Raw genomic sequence first — 16,678 nt, 5'->3', positions numbered from 1 at the left:
ATGGGTGGTTGATGGTCGGCACAGACTCGGTGGGCCGAAGGGCCTGTTTCAGTGCTGTATCTCTAATCTAATCTAAAAAAATTCCTGGATAATCATCCCAACTATCCTACCTGGAAGACTGTTCCACATAGTTACTAATTCTTTGTGTGAAGAACTTCCTAATATTGGTCCTAAATTTCCCTTTTCCTAACTTGCACTTGTGACACTTTGTCCTACTTGTTACAATTTAGTTTGAACTATTGTTCCAGGTTGACATTTTCTATACCATTTATTAATTTGTATTGCTTTATAAGGTCGCAGCTTTCTTCCTTTCAAGGCTGAGAACCACTATTTGTATTTATATAGCACCTATAACATAGTAAAACGTCCCAAGGTGCTTCAAAGGACCATAATCCGACAATAACTGACACCGAGCTGAAGTAGGAGACAATAGTAAGTAAGTTTTTGAAAAGGAGAGAGTGTTTTTGGGTGAGAATTTCAGAGCTCCGGGCCCAGATAACTGCAGGCACAGCTGCCAGTGCTGGGGTGAATAATTAGAGGATGGCAGTTGAAGGAATGCAGAGTTCTCTGGGGGTTAGTTGTAGAGGAGGTTGTAGAGGTGGAGTTGGTCACAGAGGTGGGGAGATGCAAGGCCATGGAGGGATTTGAATACGAGGATGAAAATTCTTAAATAGTGGCATTCGGGGACCAGAAGCCAATGTGGGTCAGCGCGCATAGGGTAATGGGTGAATGGGACTTGGTATGAGTTCGGATGCGGTCAGCAGAGTATTGGGTGAGCTGAGGCTTATAAAGGGTGAAAGATGGGTGACTTGAGTCTTTCCAACTTTTCCTTAGAACTCACTGCTCTGACATGAGGGATCAGTCATTTGAATTTTGCCTAAACTGTCTCCAGAGCTTAAATATGTCTTTTATGTTTATCAGAACTGAAGACAGTGCTGAAGTTGTGGGCTGAGCAGAGCACTGTAAGGCTTGAGCAGGAGTTTCCCTGCCTTGTATTCTACTGTTTTGTCCAAGTGACAGTTCAGCACAATGATAGGGCATTCTTCTCTGAAGGTTAGCCCAAATCCAGGATTGAGCAGCCACTTCAGTACAGCATCAGGGATGTGATGGGTTGTTAAATTACGATCATGTCTGCCAGATGCTCAAAAGAATCAAAGATCCCATAGTACTGCTTGAATAACAAGAAATTCTTTCTGTATCCTGGCCAACATGCCTTCCTCAACCAGAATCACCAAAATGGTCATTCATATTTACTGTTTATGGAATCTTGTGCAAATTGACTGCCGACATAACATAGAAACATAGAAAATAGGAACAGGAGTAGGCCATTTGGCCCTTCGAGCTTGCTCCGCCATTCATTATGATCATGGCTGATCATCCAACTCAGTAGCCTGTTCCGGCTTTCGCCCCATACCCTTTGATCCCTTTAGACCCAAGAGCTATAACTAACTCCTTTTTGAAAACATTCAATGTTTTGGCCTCAACTGCTTTCTGTGGTAGCGAATTCCACAGGCTCACCACTCTCTGGGTGAAGAAATTTCTCCTCATCTCAGTCCTGAAAGGTTTACCCCGAATCCTTAGCCTATGACCCCTGGTTCTGGACTCCCCCACCATCGGGAACATCCTTCCTGCATCTACCCTGTCAAGTCCTGTTAGAATTTTATAGGTTTCTATGAGATCCCCCCCCTCACTCTTCTGAACTCCAACGAATATAATCCTAACCGACTCAATCTCTCCTCATATGTCAGTCCCGCCATCCCAGGAATCAGTCTGGTAAACCTTCGCTGCACTCCCTCTATGGCAAGAACATCCTTCTCGGATAAGGAGACCAAAACTGCACACACTATTCCAGGTTTGGCCTCACCAAGGCCCTGTATAATTGCAACAAGACATCCGTGCTTCTGTACTCGAATCTTCTCGTTATGAAGGCAAACATACCATTTGCCTTTTTACCGCCTGTTGCATCTGCATGCTTACCTTCAGCGACTGGTGTACGAGAACACCCAGGCCTTGCTGCATATTCCCCTCTTTCAGTTTATAGCCATTCAGATAATATGCCTTCCTGTTTTTGCTACCAAACCTCACATTTATCCGCATTATACTGCATCTGCCATGCATTAGCCCACTCACTCAACTTGTCCAAATCACCCTGAAGCCTCTCCGCATCCTCCTCACAACTCACCCTCCCACCCAGTTTTGTGTCATCTGCAAATTTGGAGATATTACGTTTAGTTCCCTCATCTAAATCATTAATATATATTGTGAATAGCTGGGGTCCGAGCACCGATCCCTGCAGTACCCCACTAGTCACTGCTTGCCATTCGGAAAAAGACCCATTTATCCCTACTCTTTGTTTCCTGTCCGCCAACCAATTTTCTATCCATCGCAATACACTACCCCCAATCCCATGCGCTTTAATTTACATGCTAATCTCTTATGTGGGACTTTGTCGAAAGCCTTCTGAAAGTCCAAATAAACCACATCCACTGGCTCCCCCTCATCAACTCTACTGGTTACATCCGCGAAGCATTCGAGTCGATTTGTCAAGCATGATTTCCCTTTCGTCAATCCATGCTGACTCTGTCCGATTCTACCACTGTTCTCCAACTGCTCTGCTATAAAATCTTTGATAATGGATTCTAGAATTTTCCCCACTACCGAAGTCAGGCTGACTGGTCTATAATTCCCTGCTTTCCCTTTTTAAATAGTGGGGTTACATTAGCTGCCCTCCAATCTGTAGGAACTGTTCCAGAGTCGATAGAATCTTGGAAAATGACCATCCACTATTTCTAGGGCCACTTCATTAAGTACTCTGGAATGCATACCATCAGGCCCTGGGGATTTATCGGCCTTCAATCCCATCAATTTCCCCAACACCATTTCTCTACTAATACTGATTTTTTTCAGTACCTCTCTATCACTAAGCCCTGTGTTCCCCAACGTTTCTGGTATGATATTTGTGTCCTTCTTTGTGAAGACAGAACCAAAGTATGCATTTAGTTGGTCAGCCATTTCTTTATTCCCCATAATAAATTTCCCTGTTTTTGACTGTAAGGGACCTACATTTGTCTTCACCAATCCTTTTCTCTTCACATACCTATAGAAACTTTTACAGTCAGTTTTTATGTTCCCCGTAAGCTTGCTCTCGTACTCTATTTTCCCCTTCTTATTCAATCCCTTGGTCCTCCTTTGCTGAATTCTAAACTGCTCCCAATCCTCAGGTCTGTTGTTTTTCCTGGCAAATTTATATGCCTCTTCCTTGTAAACCATGGTTTGGCTACCTTTCCCGTTTTGTTTTTGCACCAGACAGGGATAAACAATTGTTGCAGTTCATCCATGGGCTCTTTAAATGTTTGCCATTGCTTATCCACTGTCATCCCTTTAAGTAACGTTTCCCAATCCGTCTTGGTCAACTCATGCCTCATACCTTCGTAGATTCCTTTACCAAGATTCAGGACCCTTGTCTCAGAATCAACTGCGTCACTCTCCATCTTGATGAAGAATTCTATCATATTATGGTCGCTCGTCCCCAAGGAGTCTCGCACCACTTGATTGTCAATTATTCCTTTCTCATTACACAATACCCAGTCTAGGATGGCCTGTTCTCTAGTTGTTTCCTCAACGTATTGGTCCAAAAAACCATCCCGTATACACTCCCAAGAATTCTTCCTCTACAGTATTGTGACTAATTTGATTTGCCCAATCTGTATGTCGATTAAAATCACCCATAATTACAGATGTTCCTTTATCACATGCGTCTCTAACTTCCTGTTTAATGCCATTCCCAACATCACCAGTACAATTTGGGGGTCTATATACAACCCCCATTAACTTTTTCTGCCCCTTAGTGTTTCTCAGCTCTATCCATACAGATTCCATATCGTCAGAGCTAATATCTTTCCTCATTATTGCGTTAATTTCCTCTTTAACCAGCAATGCAACACCATTGCCTTTTGCTTTTTGTCTGTCCTTCCTCAATACTGAATATCCCTGGATGTTCATTTCCCATCCCTGGTCAACTTGCAGCCATGTCTCCGTAATCCCGACAATATCATACCCGTTTACATCTATTTGCGCGATTAATTATGTTTCATTGCGAATGCTCTGCGTGTTGAGGCACAAAGCCTTAGGGCTTGTCTTTTTAACATTACTTGTCTTCTTCCAATATTTTTCACTGTGTCCCTGTTTGATTCTGGCCCTTGATTTCTCTGCCTGTCACTTTGCTTATTCCCCTTACTGTCTTTTGTTCTTGTCTTTGATCCCCCCTCCTCTGACTCCTTGCAAAGGTTCCCATCCCCTTGCAATTTTAGTTTAAACCCTCCCCAACCACTTAAGCAAATTCTCCCCCTAGGACATCAGAACCGGTCCTACCCAGGTGTAACCTGTCCAGTTTGTACAGGTCCCACCTCCCCCAGAACCGGTCCCAATGCCCCAGGAATCTAAAACCCTCCCCCTCACACCATCTCTTCAGCCACGTTTTCATCCAATATATCCTGCTATTTCTACTCTGACTAGCACGTGGCACTGTTAGTAATCCTGAGATCACTACCTTTGAGGTCCTACTTTTCAACTTACTTACTAGCTCCCTATATTCTGCTTTTAGGACCTCATTGTTTTTTTTTTACCTATGTCGTTTGTACCAATGTGTACCACGACCACTGGTTGTTCACCCTCCCCCTTCAGAATGTCCTGCAACCACTCAGAGACATCCTTGACCCTAGCACCAGGGAGGCTACATACCATCCTGGAGTCTCTTTTGCGGCCACAGAAGTGCCTATCTATTCCCCTTACAATTGAATCCCCTATAACTATTGCATTCCCACTTTTTTTTTTACTCCTCCCCTGTGCAGCAGAGCAACTGTGGTGCAACGAATTGGGCTGTTGCTGCTTTCCCCTGAGAGGCCATTTCCCCTAACAGTATCCAAAGCAGTATATCTGTTTTGCAGGGGGTTAGCCACAGGAGATTCCTGCAATGCCTGCCTAGACCTCTTGCTCTGTCTGGTGGTCAGCCATTCCCCTCCTGCCTGTGGGGTCTGAGCCTGCGGTGTGACCACCTCTCTATACGTGCTATCCACGATACTCTGCGCCTCGTGGATGCTCCACAGTGTCCCCAGCTGCCGCTCCAGCTCCGAAACCCGGGTTTCCAGGAGCTGCAGCTGGACACACTTCCTGCACACATGCTGGTCATAGAGTCATAGAGAGATACAGCACTGAAACAGGCCCTTTGGCCCACTGAGTCTGTGCCAACCAACAATCACCCATTTATACTAATCGTGCATTAATTCCATATTCCCTACCACATCCCCACCATTCTCCTACCACCTACCTACACTGGGGGCAATTTACAAATGGCCAATTTACCTATCAACCTGCAAGTCTTTGGCTGTGGGAGGAAACTGGAGCGCCCGGCGGAAACCCATGCGGTCACGGGCAGTACTTGCAAACTCCGCACAGGCAGTACCCAGAACTGAATCCGGGTCCCGGGCACTGGAATTGTTCCTGGCTTCCGACATGGAGCACACAACAGCTTTGAGCTCTCCTGCCATGACTTAACCATTTAAATTAAATTAAACCTTCTGGAAGATCTTAATGTCCAATAATATCAGTTACTCTAGGGCCCTTCTTCCCTGGTCCTCGTTACTACAGAACTTACTAAAAAAAAAAAACACTACTTACTTTATTTGAAATAAACTTTAAACTTTTCTTACCTGAGGTACTTAACCAGCTATTTAGAGCTATTCCCTAACAGCAGTGACTCACCAACCAATCACCTTGCAGCTCTCCTGTGACATCACTGTTAGCATTTTTCTTCAAAACTCCGGCGCGCTGGAAAAGCTCCTCTCCCGGCAGGTAAGAGACTGGGCCTCGATCCTTGGGTTCGATTTATAGGCCCCACTCTCGGCGTTCTCCCCATAGGTCTGCTCCCTCCGTTCCCGGAATAATGATGACTGCACTTTAAAAGTAGTTCAGCACTGTTGGGCACAGATCTATTATAATATGAAGAACTTTGGAATGTCCTGAGGATGTGATCTGGCGCCATATAAATGTGCTTCTTTCATTTTGTTTCATTGATCACAGCTATAATTTAATAGGCTTGAGTATCAAGTCGATTAAAGCCCGATGCTTAGCACTTTCATCATTCATGGACTACTTAAGTTGCCATTTTGTTTTCCTCTGTTTAACACTAGTCTATGTTAAATTTCATTTACCATTTTTCTTCGCACTAATGTATTTTGTCTGACCTATTTTGTTCCAGTAGTTGCCTCTTCAGATTTTATAGCCTCTCTGATCCTTTTATATTTTCTAACTCCATAGCATTAATGTGAATTTAAAACAGTTAGGGTACTATACCAATTCTTGAGGCACCTGACACAGCAGTCTCCTAATACCTGCCCCTGATGTAATTCTTCTAAAGTACCTGTTACATCATATCCTTTCGGAAATTTTTATTTGTGTTGCTGTCATTGATCTGATCACACCATGCAGTGCAGCAGGGCAAAATCAAAGCACCAGCAACCTTAATGTATTGCAGAATACGTCTAGTGGAATTAATTTAGCAATATTAAACGAACTTCAAATTTTCCATGGCGTAATACAGCTCAGTAAGGTATAAATTAGCTGAACTTTGTGTACAAAATAGTTCGAGATGTTGAAAAAGTCTGGTTCCTTCATTACAATGTCATTTTTTTCTAAAATGGAAGAGTATTAATTCTTTAATTTGTTGAACTAATTTTATCCTTGTTTTTCCTAAATGTTGTATTTTGAACGTTTTCTGTTTATAGCTGCTAACATTTCCAATTTAAACTTGTTGCCCCAGCATCCATTTTATATATCCTGTAATGATTTATAGCCATAAAGGACAGAAGTGAAATTTTCTCTCTTGAAATTAGCTTCCCCCTGTTTCCAATATTACTTATATTCAAAATATAACATCTTTTTAAGTGGCATTGATTTGATGTTGTCAAATATCACCAAGCACAGGGATTTTCCAGTTGCCCATTTTTGCAAGTGTTTAATCTTGTTCAGATGCGGGATAGAAGAGTATACATAATGCATGGTTTATATCAAGTTATGGATGCAAGAGTAGTTAGTTCACTTTATGCCATTTATTACCTACAGCAATGGCAATAACATATAGTCTACCTATTACACCTTTAGTTTGTTGAGCATTCACATAGCAAAAAGAAAATCCCAATGCTATTTTGTTCTCGTGTATAATTTCAATTTGCTTCAGACATCTAATATGGGAACATTTAACATTTATTTAATAGATGTATGAGTCAGCTGAACGAACTATAACAGAAGATGACCTGGCCTGCATTCTGAAGACTGCTTTGGGAGTAAATAAGCTTGATGTGTCAAACTTATTTGACGCCATTGATGCTACTCAGAAGGGGAAGATCAGTTATAGTAAGTGTAACATTCACTTGATAGAAGCTAGTAAAATATGTAAACAGTTAAATCTACACTTATCCAGCCATAATGTAACCAGATTTCTGTCTAATGTCCCAATGTGAGGCCGTTGCTTCTGAGTTCCCTTTCTTGCTGATTTACTAGTACAATAGTCCTGTTTTGTGCGAGCCCTGATTATCAACAAATTTTAAGGTCTCCTGCTCCACTCAATGTCAAACTAATTCTCTTCTATTTATACAAATTTTGACACATAGATTCTAGGATTGAATCTATATTTTAAGTGACTTTCATCTGATAATTGGCAGATTTACTAACTTGTGCAGTTCCTCAAAATTTGATGGTTTTTCAGAGTCTCAAGATTTATTTTTGAGCATCCGTAGAGATGGTTTAATCTGTTTCATTTTTCTCAACAATAAACCACTAAAAATATAACTAACTTCAAAAATTATGGAATCTAATTAAAACTAAAAAATGTATCACCCAACCTGTCTATTTCCCACTGGAGCCTCTTTGCGTCCTCCTTTTTGCTTATTTTCCCAACTAACTTTATCGTCAGCAAACTTCGATGTGTTGCACTCAGTCCCATCATCTAAGTCATTAATATAGATTGTAAATGGCTGAGGCACCCCACTAGTTACAGCCTGTCAACCGGAAAGTGTCCTGTTTGTTCCTACTCTCTGTTTCCTGTCCACTAACCAATCCTCAATCCATGCTAATATATTACCCCAACCCCATGGGTCCTAATTTTGGGTAATGACCTCTTGTGTGGCACCTTATCGAATGCTTTTTGAAAATCCATACACTACATCCACTGGTTTCCCCCTTGTTCATTCTATGAATTACATCCTCAAAAAGCTCTAACAGATTTGTCAAACATGATTTCCCTTTCATAAATCATGGTTGACTCTGCTTAATCATATAATGATTTTCTAAGTGCCCTGTTACCATGTCCCAAATAGATTCCAGCATTTTACCTATTACTGATAGGCTAACTGGCCTATAGTTCCTTGTTTTCTCTCTCCCTCCTTTCGTAAATGGTGGGGTTATGTTTGCTACTTTCCAATCCTTAGGAACTATTCTAGAATCTAAGGAATTCTCAAAGATCCAAGCCAATATATCCACTATCTCTGCAGCTGCGTCTTCTAAAACCCTAGGATGCAGGTTGATGCATGATGGGGAGTGGGGGGGTGGCGCGGTGTAAAAGAGGAGGTGGCATTGCACTATTGATCAAAGAGTCAATTACTGCAGTAAGGAGGGATGATGGAAGGTTCCTCAAATGGGGCCATATGGGTAGAACTTAAAAACAAAAAGAGGGCAATCAGTTTGCTGGGCGTGTACTACAGACCTCCAGACAGTCAGGTAGAGATAGTGAAGCAGATAAGTAGGCAAATTTCAGAGGTGTAGAAATAATAGGGTAATAATAGTAGGGAATTTCAACTTCCCCAATATTAACTGGGATAGTCTTAGTGCAAAAGGCTTAACGGGGGTAGAATTCTTAAAATGCATCCAAGAGAGTTTTTTGAGCCAGCATGTAGAAAGTCTTATAAGAGAAGGGGCGGTACTGGACCTAATCTTAGGGGATGAAGCCGGACGAGTGGTAGAAGTGTCAGTGGGGGAGCATTTCGGGGATAGTGATCGTAACTCTAAGATTTAAGGTAGTTATGGAAAAGGACAAAGATGGACCGGAAATAAAGGTACTTAATTGGGGGAAGGCCGATTTCAATATGGTAAAACAGGATCTGGCCGAAGTTGACAGGGAGCAGCTACTTGTAGGAAAGTCTACATCAGACCAGTGGGAGTCATTCAAAAAGGAAATAGTGAGAGATCAGGGCCAACACATTCCCGTAAAGGTGAAGGGTAGGACCAACAACTCCAGGGAACCCTGGATGTCAAAGCATATAGAGGATTGGATAAGGAAAAAAAGGAGGCTTATGGCAGATTCAGAGGGCTGAAAAAATGGATGCCCTAGAGGAGTATAGAAAGTGGAGGGGGGGGTACTTAAAAAATGTAATTAGGAGAGCAAACAGGGGGCATGAAAAAACACTGGCAGGCAAGATAAAGGAAAATCCCAAGGCGTTTTATAAGTATATGAAGGGCAAGAGCATAACCAGGGAAAGAGTAGGGACCAAAGTGGCAATCTGTGTGTGGAGCCGGCAGACATAGGTGAGGTTTTGAACAATTACTTTTCATCTGTGTTCGCTATGGAGAAGGACGATGTAGGTGTAGAGGTCAGGGAGGTGGATTGTGATATACTTGAACGAATTAGCATTGAAAGGGAGGAGGTATTAGCGGTTTCAGCAGGCTTAAAAGTGGATAAATTCCCAGGCCCAGATTAGATGTATCCCAGGCTGCTGAGGAGGCAAGGAAGGAGAATGCAGGGGCTCTGACCCAAATTTTCAAATACTCTCTGGCCACAGGAGAGAGTACCAGAGGACTGGAGGACAGCGAATGTGGTTCCATTATTCAAGAAGGATAATAGGGTTAAACCAGGTAATTACAGGCCGGTGAGTCTAACATCAGTGGCAGGGAAACTATTGGAAAAAATTCTGAGGGACAGGATTAATCTACACTTGGAGAGGCAGGGATTAATCAGGGATAGTCAGCATGGCTTTGTCAGGGGGTGATCGTGTCTAACAAATTTGAATTTTTCGAGGTGTGTAGATAAGGGTAAAGCAGTTGATGTAGTCTACATGAACTTCAGTAAGGCTTTTGATAAGGTCCCGCATGAGAGATTGGTCAAGAAGGTGAAAGCCCATGGGATCCAGGGCAATTTGGCAAATTGGCTTAGTAGCGGGAGGCTGAGGGTGATGGTCGAGGGTTGTTTTTGCGATTGGAAGCCTGTGACCAGTGGTATACCGCAGGAATCAGTGCTGGGACCCTTGCTGTTTGTAGTGTACATTAATGATTTAGACGTGAATATAGGAGGTATGATCAGTAAGTTCGCTGGTAAGATGGGCGGAGCAGTGGCAGATGGAATTTAATCCTGAGAAGTGTGAGATGATACATTTTGGGAGGACTAACAAGGCAAGGGCATGTACAATGGATGGTAGGACCCTTGGAAGTACAGTGGATCAGAGGGACCTTGGGTTACTTGTCCCATAGATTACTGAAGGCAGCAGCACAGGTAGATAAGGTGGTTAGGAAGGCATATGGGATACTTGCCTTTATTAGTCGAGGCATAGAATGTAAGAGCATGGAGGTTATGATAGAGCTGTATAAAATGCTAATTAGACCACAGCTGGATTACTGTGTACGGTTCTGGTCGCCACACTGTAGGAAGGATGTGATTGCATTGGAGAGGGTACAAAGGAGATTCACCAGGATGTTGACTAGGCTGGAGAATTTCAGCTATGAAGAGAGACTGGATAGGCTAGCACACTTTTCCTTAGAGCAGAGAAGGCTGAGGGCGGACCTGATTGAGGGAAACAAAATTATAAGGGGCGTAGATAGGAAGAAACTTTATCCCTTAGCGGAGGGGTCAATAACCATGGGGCATAGATTTAAGGTAAGGGGTAGGAGGTTTAGAGGGGATTTGAGGAAACTTTTTTTTTTTCACCCAGAGGGTGATTGGAATCTGGAACACCCTGCCTGTGGAGGTAGTAGAGGCAGGAACCCTCACAACATTTAATAAGTATTTAGATGAGCACTTGAAATGCCATAGCATGCAAGGCCAAGTGCTGGAAAGTGGGATTAGATTAGATAGGTGCTTGATGGCCGGCACAGACACGATGGGCCAAAGGGCCTGTTTCTGTGCTGTATAACTCTATGACTCTAAAGGTCAGGTCCTAATTATACCTGGATACCAGTTGTTCAGGAATAGTAGGGAAGGAAGTAAACGAGGAGGGGTGGCACTATTGATTAAGAAAAATATTGCAATGCTGGAGAGAATGTCCTGGAGGGGTCAAGGACCGTGTCTATTTGGTTAGACTTAAGAAACAATGAATGTGCCATTACTCTTTCTTTCTTTGGCCTCCTTATCTCGAGAGACAATGGGTAAGCGCCTGGAGGTGGTCAGTGGTGTGTGGAGCAGCGCCTGGAGTGGCTGTAAAGGCCAATTCTGGAGTGACAGGCTCTTCCACAGGTGCTGCAGAAAAATTTGTTTGTCGGGGCTGTTACACAGTTGGCTCTCCCCTTGCGCTTTTGTCTTTTTTCCTGCCAACTGCTAAATCTCTTTGACTCGCCACACTTTAGCCCCGCCTTTATGGCTGCCCGCCAGCTCTGGCGAACGCTGGCAACTGACTCCCACGACTTGTGATCAATGTCACAGGACTTCATGTCACGTTTGCAGACGTCTTTAAAGCGGAGACATGGACGGCCGGTGGGTCTGATACCAGTGGCGAGCTCGCTGTACAATGTGTCTTTGGGGATCCTGCCATCTTCCATGTGGCTCACGTGGCCAAGCCATCTCAAGCGCCGCTGACTCAGTAGTGTGTATAAGCTGGGGATGTTGGCCACCTCAAGGACTTCTGTGTTGGAGATACGGTCCTGCCACCTGATGCCAAGTATTCTCCGGAGGCAGCGAAGATGGAATGAATTGAGACGTCGCTCTTGGCTGACATACGTTGTCCAGGCCTCGCTGCCATAGAGCAAGGTACTGAGGACACAGGCTTGATACACTCGAACTTTTGTGTTCCGTGTCAGTGCGCCATTTTCCCATACTCTTGGCCATTACACAACTGGGTGTATTCGATAACCATCAACTAGTGGGAAAGATGTAGAGGAGAAAATTTGCGGGAAATTGCAGAGAGGTGCAAAAACTATAGAATAGTAAAAATGGGGGCCTTCAATTATCCTAATATAGACTGAGATAGTGTAAAGGGCAGAGAGAGGGAAGATTTTCTGAAGTGTGTTCAGGAGAATTTACTTGATTATGTTTCCAGCCCAAAGAGAAAGGAGGCATTGCTGGATCTAGTTCTGGGGAATGAGGTGGGTCAAGTGGATCAAGAGTCAGTAGGAGAACATTTAGGGAACAGTGATTATCATGAAGGTATCATGAGGTTTATGTTAGCTATGGACAAGGACAGGAGCAATCTAGGGTAGAAGTACTTAATTGGGGGAGGGCCAATTTCAATGGCATAAGACTGGATCTGTCCTAAGTAAATTGGAATCTAAGATTGGCAGGCAAAACTAATGGAACAATACGCTGCCTTCAAATAGGAGATGGTTCAGGTACAGGTGAGGTACATTCTCTGGAGGGGAAAGATCAGGCAATTAAAGCAGAACTCCCTGGATGGTGATGGAAACAGAGTAAGATGAAGCAGAAAAAGGGTGCATTTGACAGATGTTGTGTTGATAATACAAGTGAAAATCAGGCTGAATACAGAAAGTTCAGAGGGGAAGTGAACAAGGACAACTCTGAAGGAGGTACAGGATCACAGAGACTTGGGGATATATATGCACAAATCGTTGAAAGTGGCAGGGCAGGTTGAGAAAGTGGTTAAAAAGGCTTACGGGATTCAGGAATTTCTACCCCTTTTTACTATCAATAGCCGAAGTAAAAATTAAGGTAGGGAATTTAGATTATAGTAGGTAGTGTTTGGAGTAGAATAAGGTCCCTAGCGTAATTAGTACTCTAAATTAAAGGGAGTAACTAAGGAGCTTAATCTAAGGCCAAGTCATGGCAGGAGAGCTCAGCCCCGTGGCATGCTCCTCCTGTGCTATGTGGGAAATCAGGGGCACTTCGTGTCCCTGGAGACCATGTGTGCAGGAAGTGTGTGTAGCTGTTAGCTGACCGCATTGCGCAGCTAGAGCTGCGGATGGACTCACTGTGTAGCATCCGCGATGCTGAGGACGTCGTGGATAGCACATTTAGCAAGGTGGTCACACCACAGGTAATGACTGCAGAGGCAGAAAAGGGATGTGTGACCACCAGGAGGAGTAGTAGGTGCAGGCAGGTCGTGCAGGGGTCCCCTGTGGCCATCTCCCTCTCAAACAGATATACCGCTTTGGATACTGTTGGGGGTGTGGGAAAATGGCACACTGACACAGAACACAAAAGTCCAAGTGTATCAAGCCTGTGTCCTCAGTACCTTGCTCTACGGCTGGACAACATACGTCAGCCAAGAGCGGCGTCTCAATTCATTCCATCTTCGCTGCCTCCGGAGAATCCTTGGCATTAGGTGGCAGGACCATATCTCCAACACAGAAGTCCTCGAGGCGGCTAACATCCCCAGCATATACACCCTACTAAGCCAGCGGTGCCTGAGATGGCTTGGCCATGTGAGCCGCATGGAAGATGGCAGGATCCCCAAAGACACATTGTACAGCGAGCTCTTCACTGGTATCAAACCCAACGGCCGTCCTTGTCTCCGCTTTAAAGACGTCTGCAAACGCGACATGAAGTCCTGTGACATTGATCACAAGTCGTGGGAGTCAGTTGCCAATGATCGCCAGAGCTGGCGGGCAACCATAAAGGCGGCGCTAAAGCGTGGCGAGTCGAAGAGATGTAGTAGTTTTTTATTTTTTAGAGATACAGCACTGAAACAGGCCCTTCGGCCCACCGAGTCCGTGCTGACCACCGACCACCCATTTATACTAATCCTACACTAATCCCATATTCCTACCGCATCCCCACCTTCCCTATATCCCCCTACCACCTACCTATACTAGGGGCAATTTATAATGGCCAATTTACCTATCAACCTGCAAGTCTTTGGCTGAGGGAGGAAACCGGAGCATCTGGCGAAAACCCATGCAGTCACAGGGAGAACTTGCAAACTCTGCACAGGCAGTACCCAGAATTGAACCCGGGTCGCTGGAGCTGTGAGGCTGCAGTGCTAACCACTGCGCCACTGTGCCGCCCGGCAGTTGGCAGGGAAAAAGACAGAAGCGCATGGAGAGAGCCAACTGTGTAACAGCCCCGACAACCAATTTTATCTCCAGCACCGGTGGAAGAGTCTGCCACTCTAGAATTGGCCTTTATAGCCCCTCCAGGCGCTGCTTCACAAACCACTGACCACCTCCAGGCGCTTACCCATTGTCTCTCGAGACAAGGAGGCCAAAGATGAATAGTAGGGGATTTCAACTTCCCCAATATCAACTGGGATAGTCTTAATGCAAAAGGCTTAAAGGGGGCAGAATTCTTAAAATGCATGCAGGAGAGTTTTTTGAGCCAGTACGTAGATAGTCCTACAAGAGAAGGGGCGGTACTGGATGCGATCCTAGGGAATGAAGCCGGACAAGTGGTGGAAGTGTCAGTGGGGGAACATTTCAGGGATAGTGACCATAACTCTAAGATTTAAGGCAGTTGTAGAAAAGGACATAGATGGACCGAAAATAAAGGCACTGAATTGGGGGGAAGGCCGATTTTAAGATGATAAAACAGGATCTGGCCAAAGTGGACTGGGAGCAGCTACTTGTAGGAAAGTTGACATCAGATCAGCGGGAGTCATTCGAAGACGAAATAGTGAGAGTTCAGAGCCAACACGTATCCATTAAGGTGATGGGTAGGACCAACAACTCCAGGGAGCCCTGGATGTCAAGGGATGTGGAGGATTGGATCAGTTTAAAAAAAAAACTTATGGCAGATTCAGAGTGCTGAAAACAGTGGAGACACTAGAGGAGTATAGAAAGTGTAGGGGGGTACTTAAAAAAAAAAAGTCAATAGGTGAGCGAAGAGGGGACATGAAAAATTACTGGCAGGCAAGATAATAGAAAATCCCAAGGCGTTTTATAAGTATACGAAGGGCAAGAGGATAACCAGGGAAAGAGTAGGGCCCATTAGGGACCAAAGTGGGAATCTGTGTGTGGAGCCCGAGGAGATAGGTGAGGTTATAAATGATTACTTTTCATCTGTGTTCACTATGGAGAAGGACGATGTAGGTGTAGAGATCAAGGAGGGGGATTATGATATACTTGCACAAATTAGCATTGAAAGGAAGGAAGTATTAGCTGTTTTAGTGGGCTTAAAAGTGGATAAATCACCAGGCCCAGATGAGATGTATCCCAGGCTATTATGTGAGGCAAGGGAGGAGATAGCAGGGGCTCTGACACAAATTTTCAAATCCTCTCTGGCCACAGGAGAGGTACCAGAGGATTGGAGGACAGCGAATGTGGTACCATTATTAAATAAGGGTAGCAGGGATAAACCAGGTAATTACAGGCCAGTGAGTCTAACATCAGTGGTTGGGAAACTATTGGAAAAAATTCTGAGGGACAGGATTAATCGCCACGTGGAGAGGCAGGGATTAATTAATCAGGGATAGTCAGCATGGCTTCGTCAGGAAGTGATCGTGTCTGACTAACTTGATTGAATTTTTTGAGGCGGTGACGAGATGTGTAGATGACGGTAAAGCAGTTGATGTAGTCTACATGGACTTCAGTAAGACTTTTGATAAAGTCCCCTATGGGAGATTGGTTAAGAAAGTAAGAGCCCATGGGTTGCAAGGCAATTTGGTAAATTGGATCCAAAATTGGCTTAGTGGCAGGAGGCAGAGGGCGATGGTCGAGGGTTGGTTTTGCGAGTGGAAGCCTCTGACCGTGGTGTACCGCAGGGATCGGTGCTGGGACCCTTACTGAGATGTGAATGTAGGAGGTATGATCAGTAAGTTCGCAGATGACAGGAAAATTGGTGGTGTAAATAGTGAGGAGGAAAGCCTTAGATTACAGGACGATATAGATGAGCTGGTAAAATGGGCGGAGCTGTGGCAAATGGAATTTAATCCTGAGAAGTGTGAGGTGATGCATTTTGGGAGGACCAATAAGGCAAGGGAATATACAATGGATGGTAGAACCCTGGGAAGTACAGAGGGTCAGAGGGACCTTGGTGTACTTGTCCATAGATCACTGAAGGCAGCAGCACAGGTAGATAAGGTGGTTCGGAAGGCATATGGGATACTTGCCTTTATTAGCCGAGGCATAGAATATAAGAGCATGGTGGTTATGATAGAGCTGTATAAAATGCTAGTTAGGCCACAGCTGGAGTACTGTGTACAGTTTTGGGCACCATACTATAGGAAGGATGTGATTGCACTGGAGAGGGTACAAAGGAGATTCACCAGGATGTTGCCTGGACTGGAGCATTTCAGCTATGAAAAGTGACTGAAAAGGCTAGGGTTGTATAGGGGATGTAGGAGTACATGTAAGAAGGAAATTAGGAGGGTGAAAAGGTGCCATGAGATTTCTCTGGTAAATAAGATAAAGGAGAATCCTAATAGATTCTATAAGTATATTAAGAAGAAAAGGGTAGCTAGGGAGAGAGTAGGTCCCCTTAAGGATTAATGTGGTAATCTATGTTTGGAGCCACGGGAAATGGGCGAGGTCTTAA

The 16,678-nt window shown here is 44.3% G+C and overlaps 1 protein-coding gene across 1 annotated transcript in view; it reads left to right on the top strand.

The window, feature by feature from the left end:
* Positions 1-16,678, top strand: part of LOC137384533 (lysophosphatidylcholine acyltransferase 1-like) — a 294,731-nt gene that overhangs the window by 263,769 nt on the left and 14,284 nt on the right. Inside the window, exon 13 of the mRNA XM_068058678.1 lies at positions 7,272-7,410. Coding sequence (XP_067914779.1) covers positions 7,272-7,410 — 139 coding nt within the window. The remainder of the gene's footprint in view (positions 1-7,271; positions 7,411-16,678) is intronic.

This window comes from Heterodontus francisci, chromosome 2 (assembly GCF_036365525.1).
Source record: "Heterodontus francisci isolate sHetFra1 chromosome 2, sHetFra1.hap1, whole genome shotgun sequence".
Classification (NCBI taxonomy): Eukaryota; Metazoa; Chordata; class Chondrichthyes; order Heterodontiformes; family Heterodontidae; genus Heterodontus; species Heterodontus francisci.
Note: the sequence above shows the minus strand (reverse complement) of the source record. Positions and strands in the feature narration are given on the sequence as shown.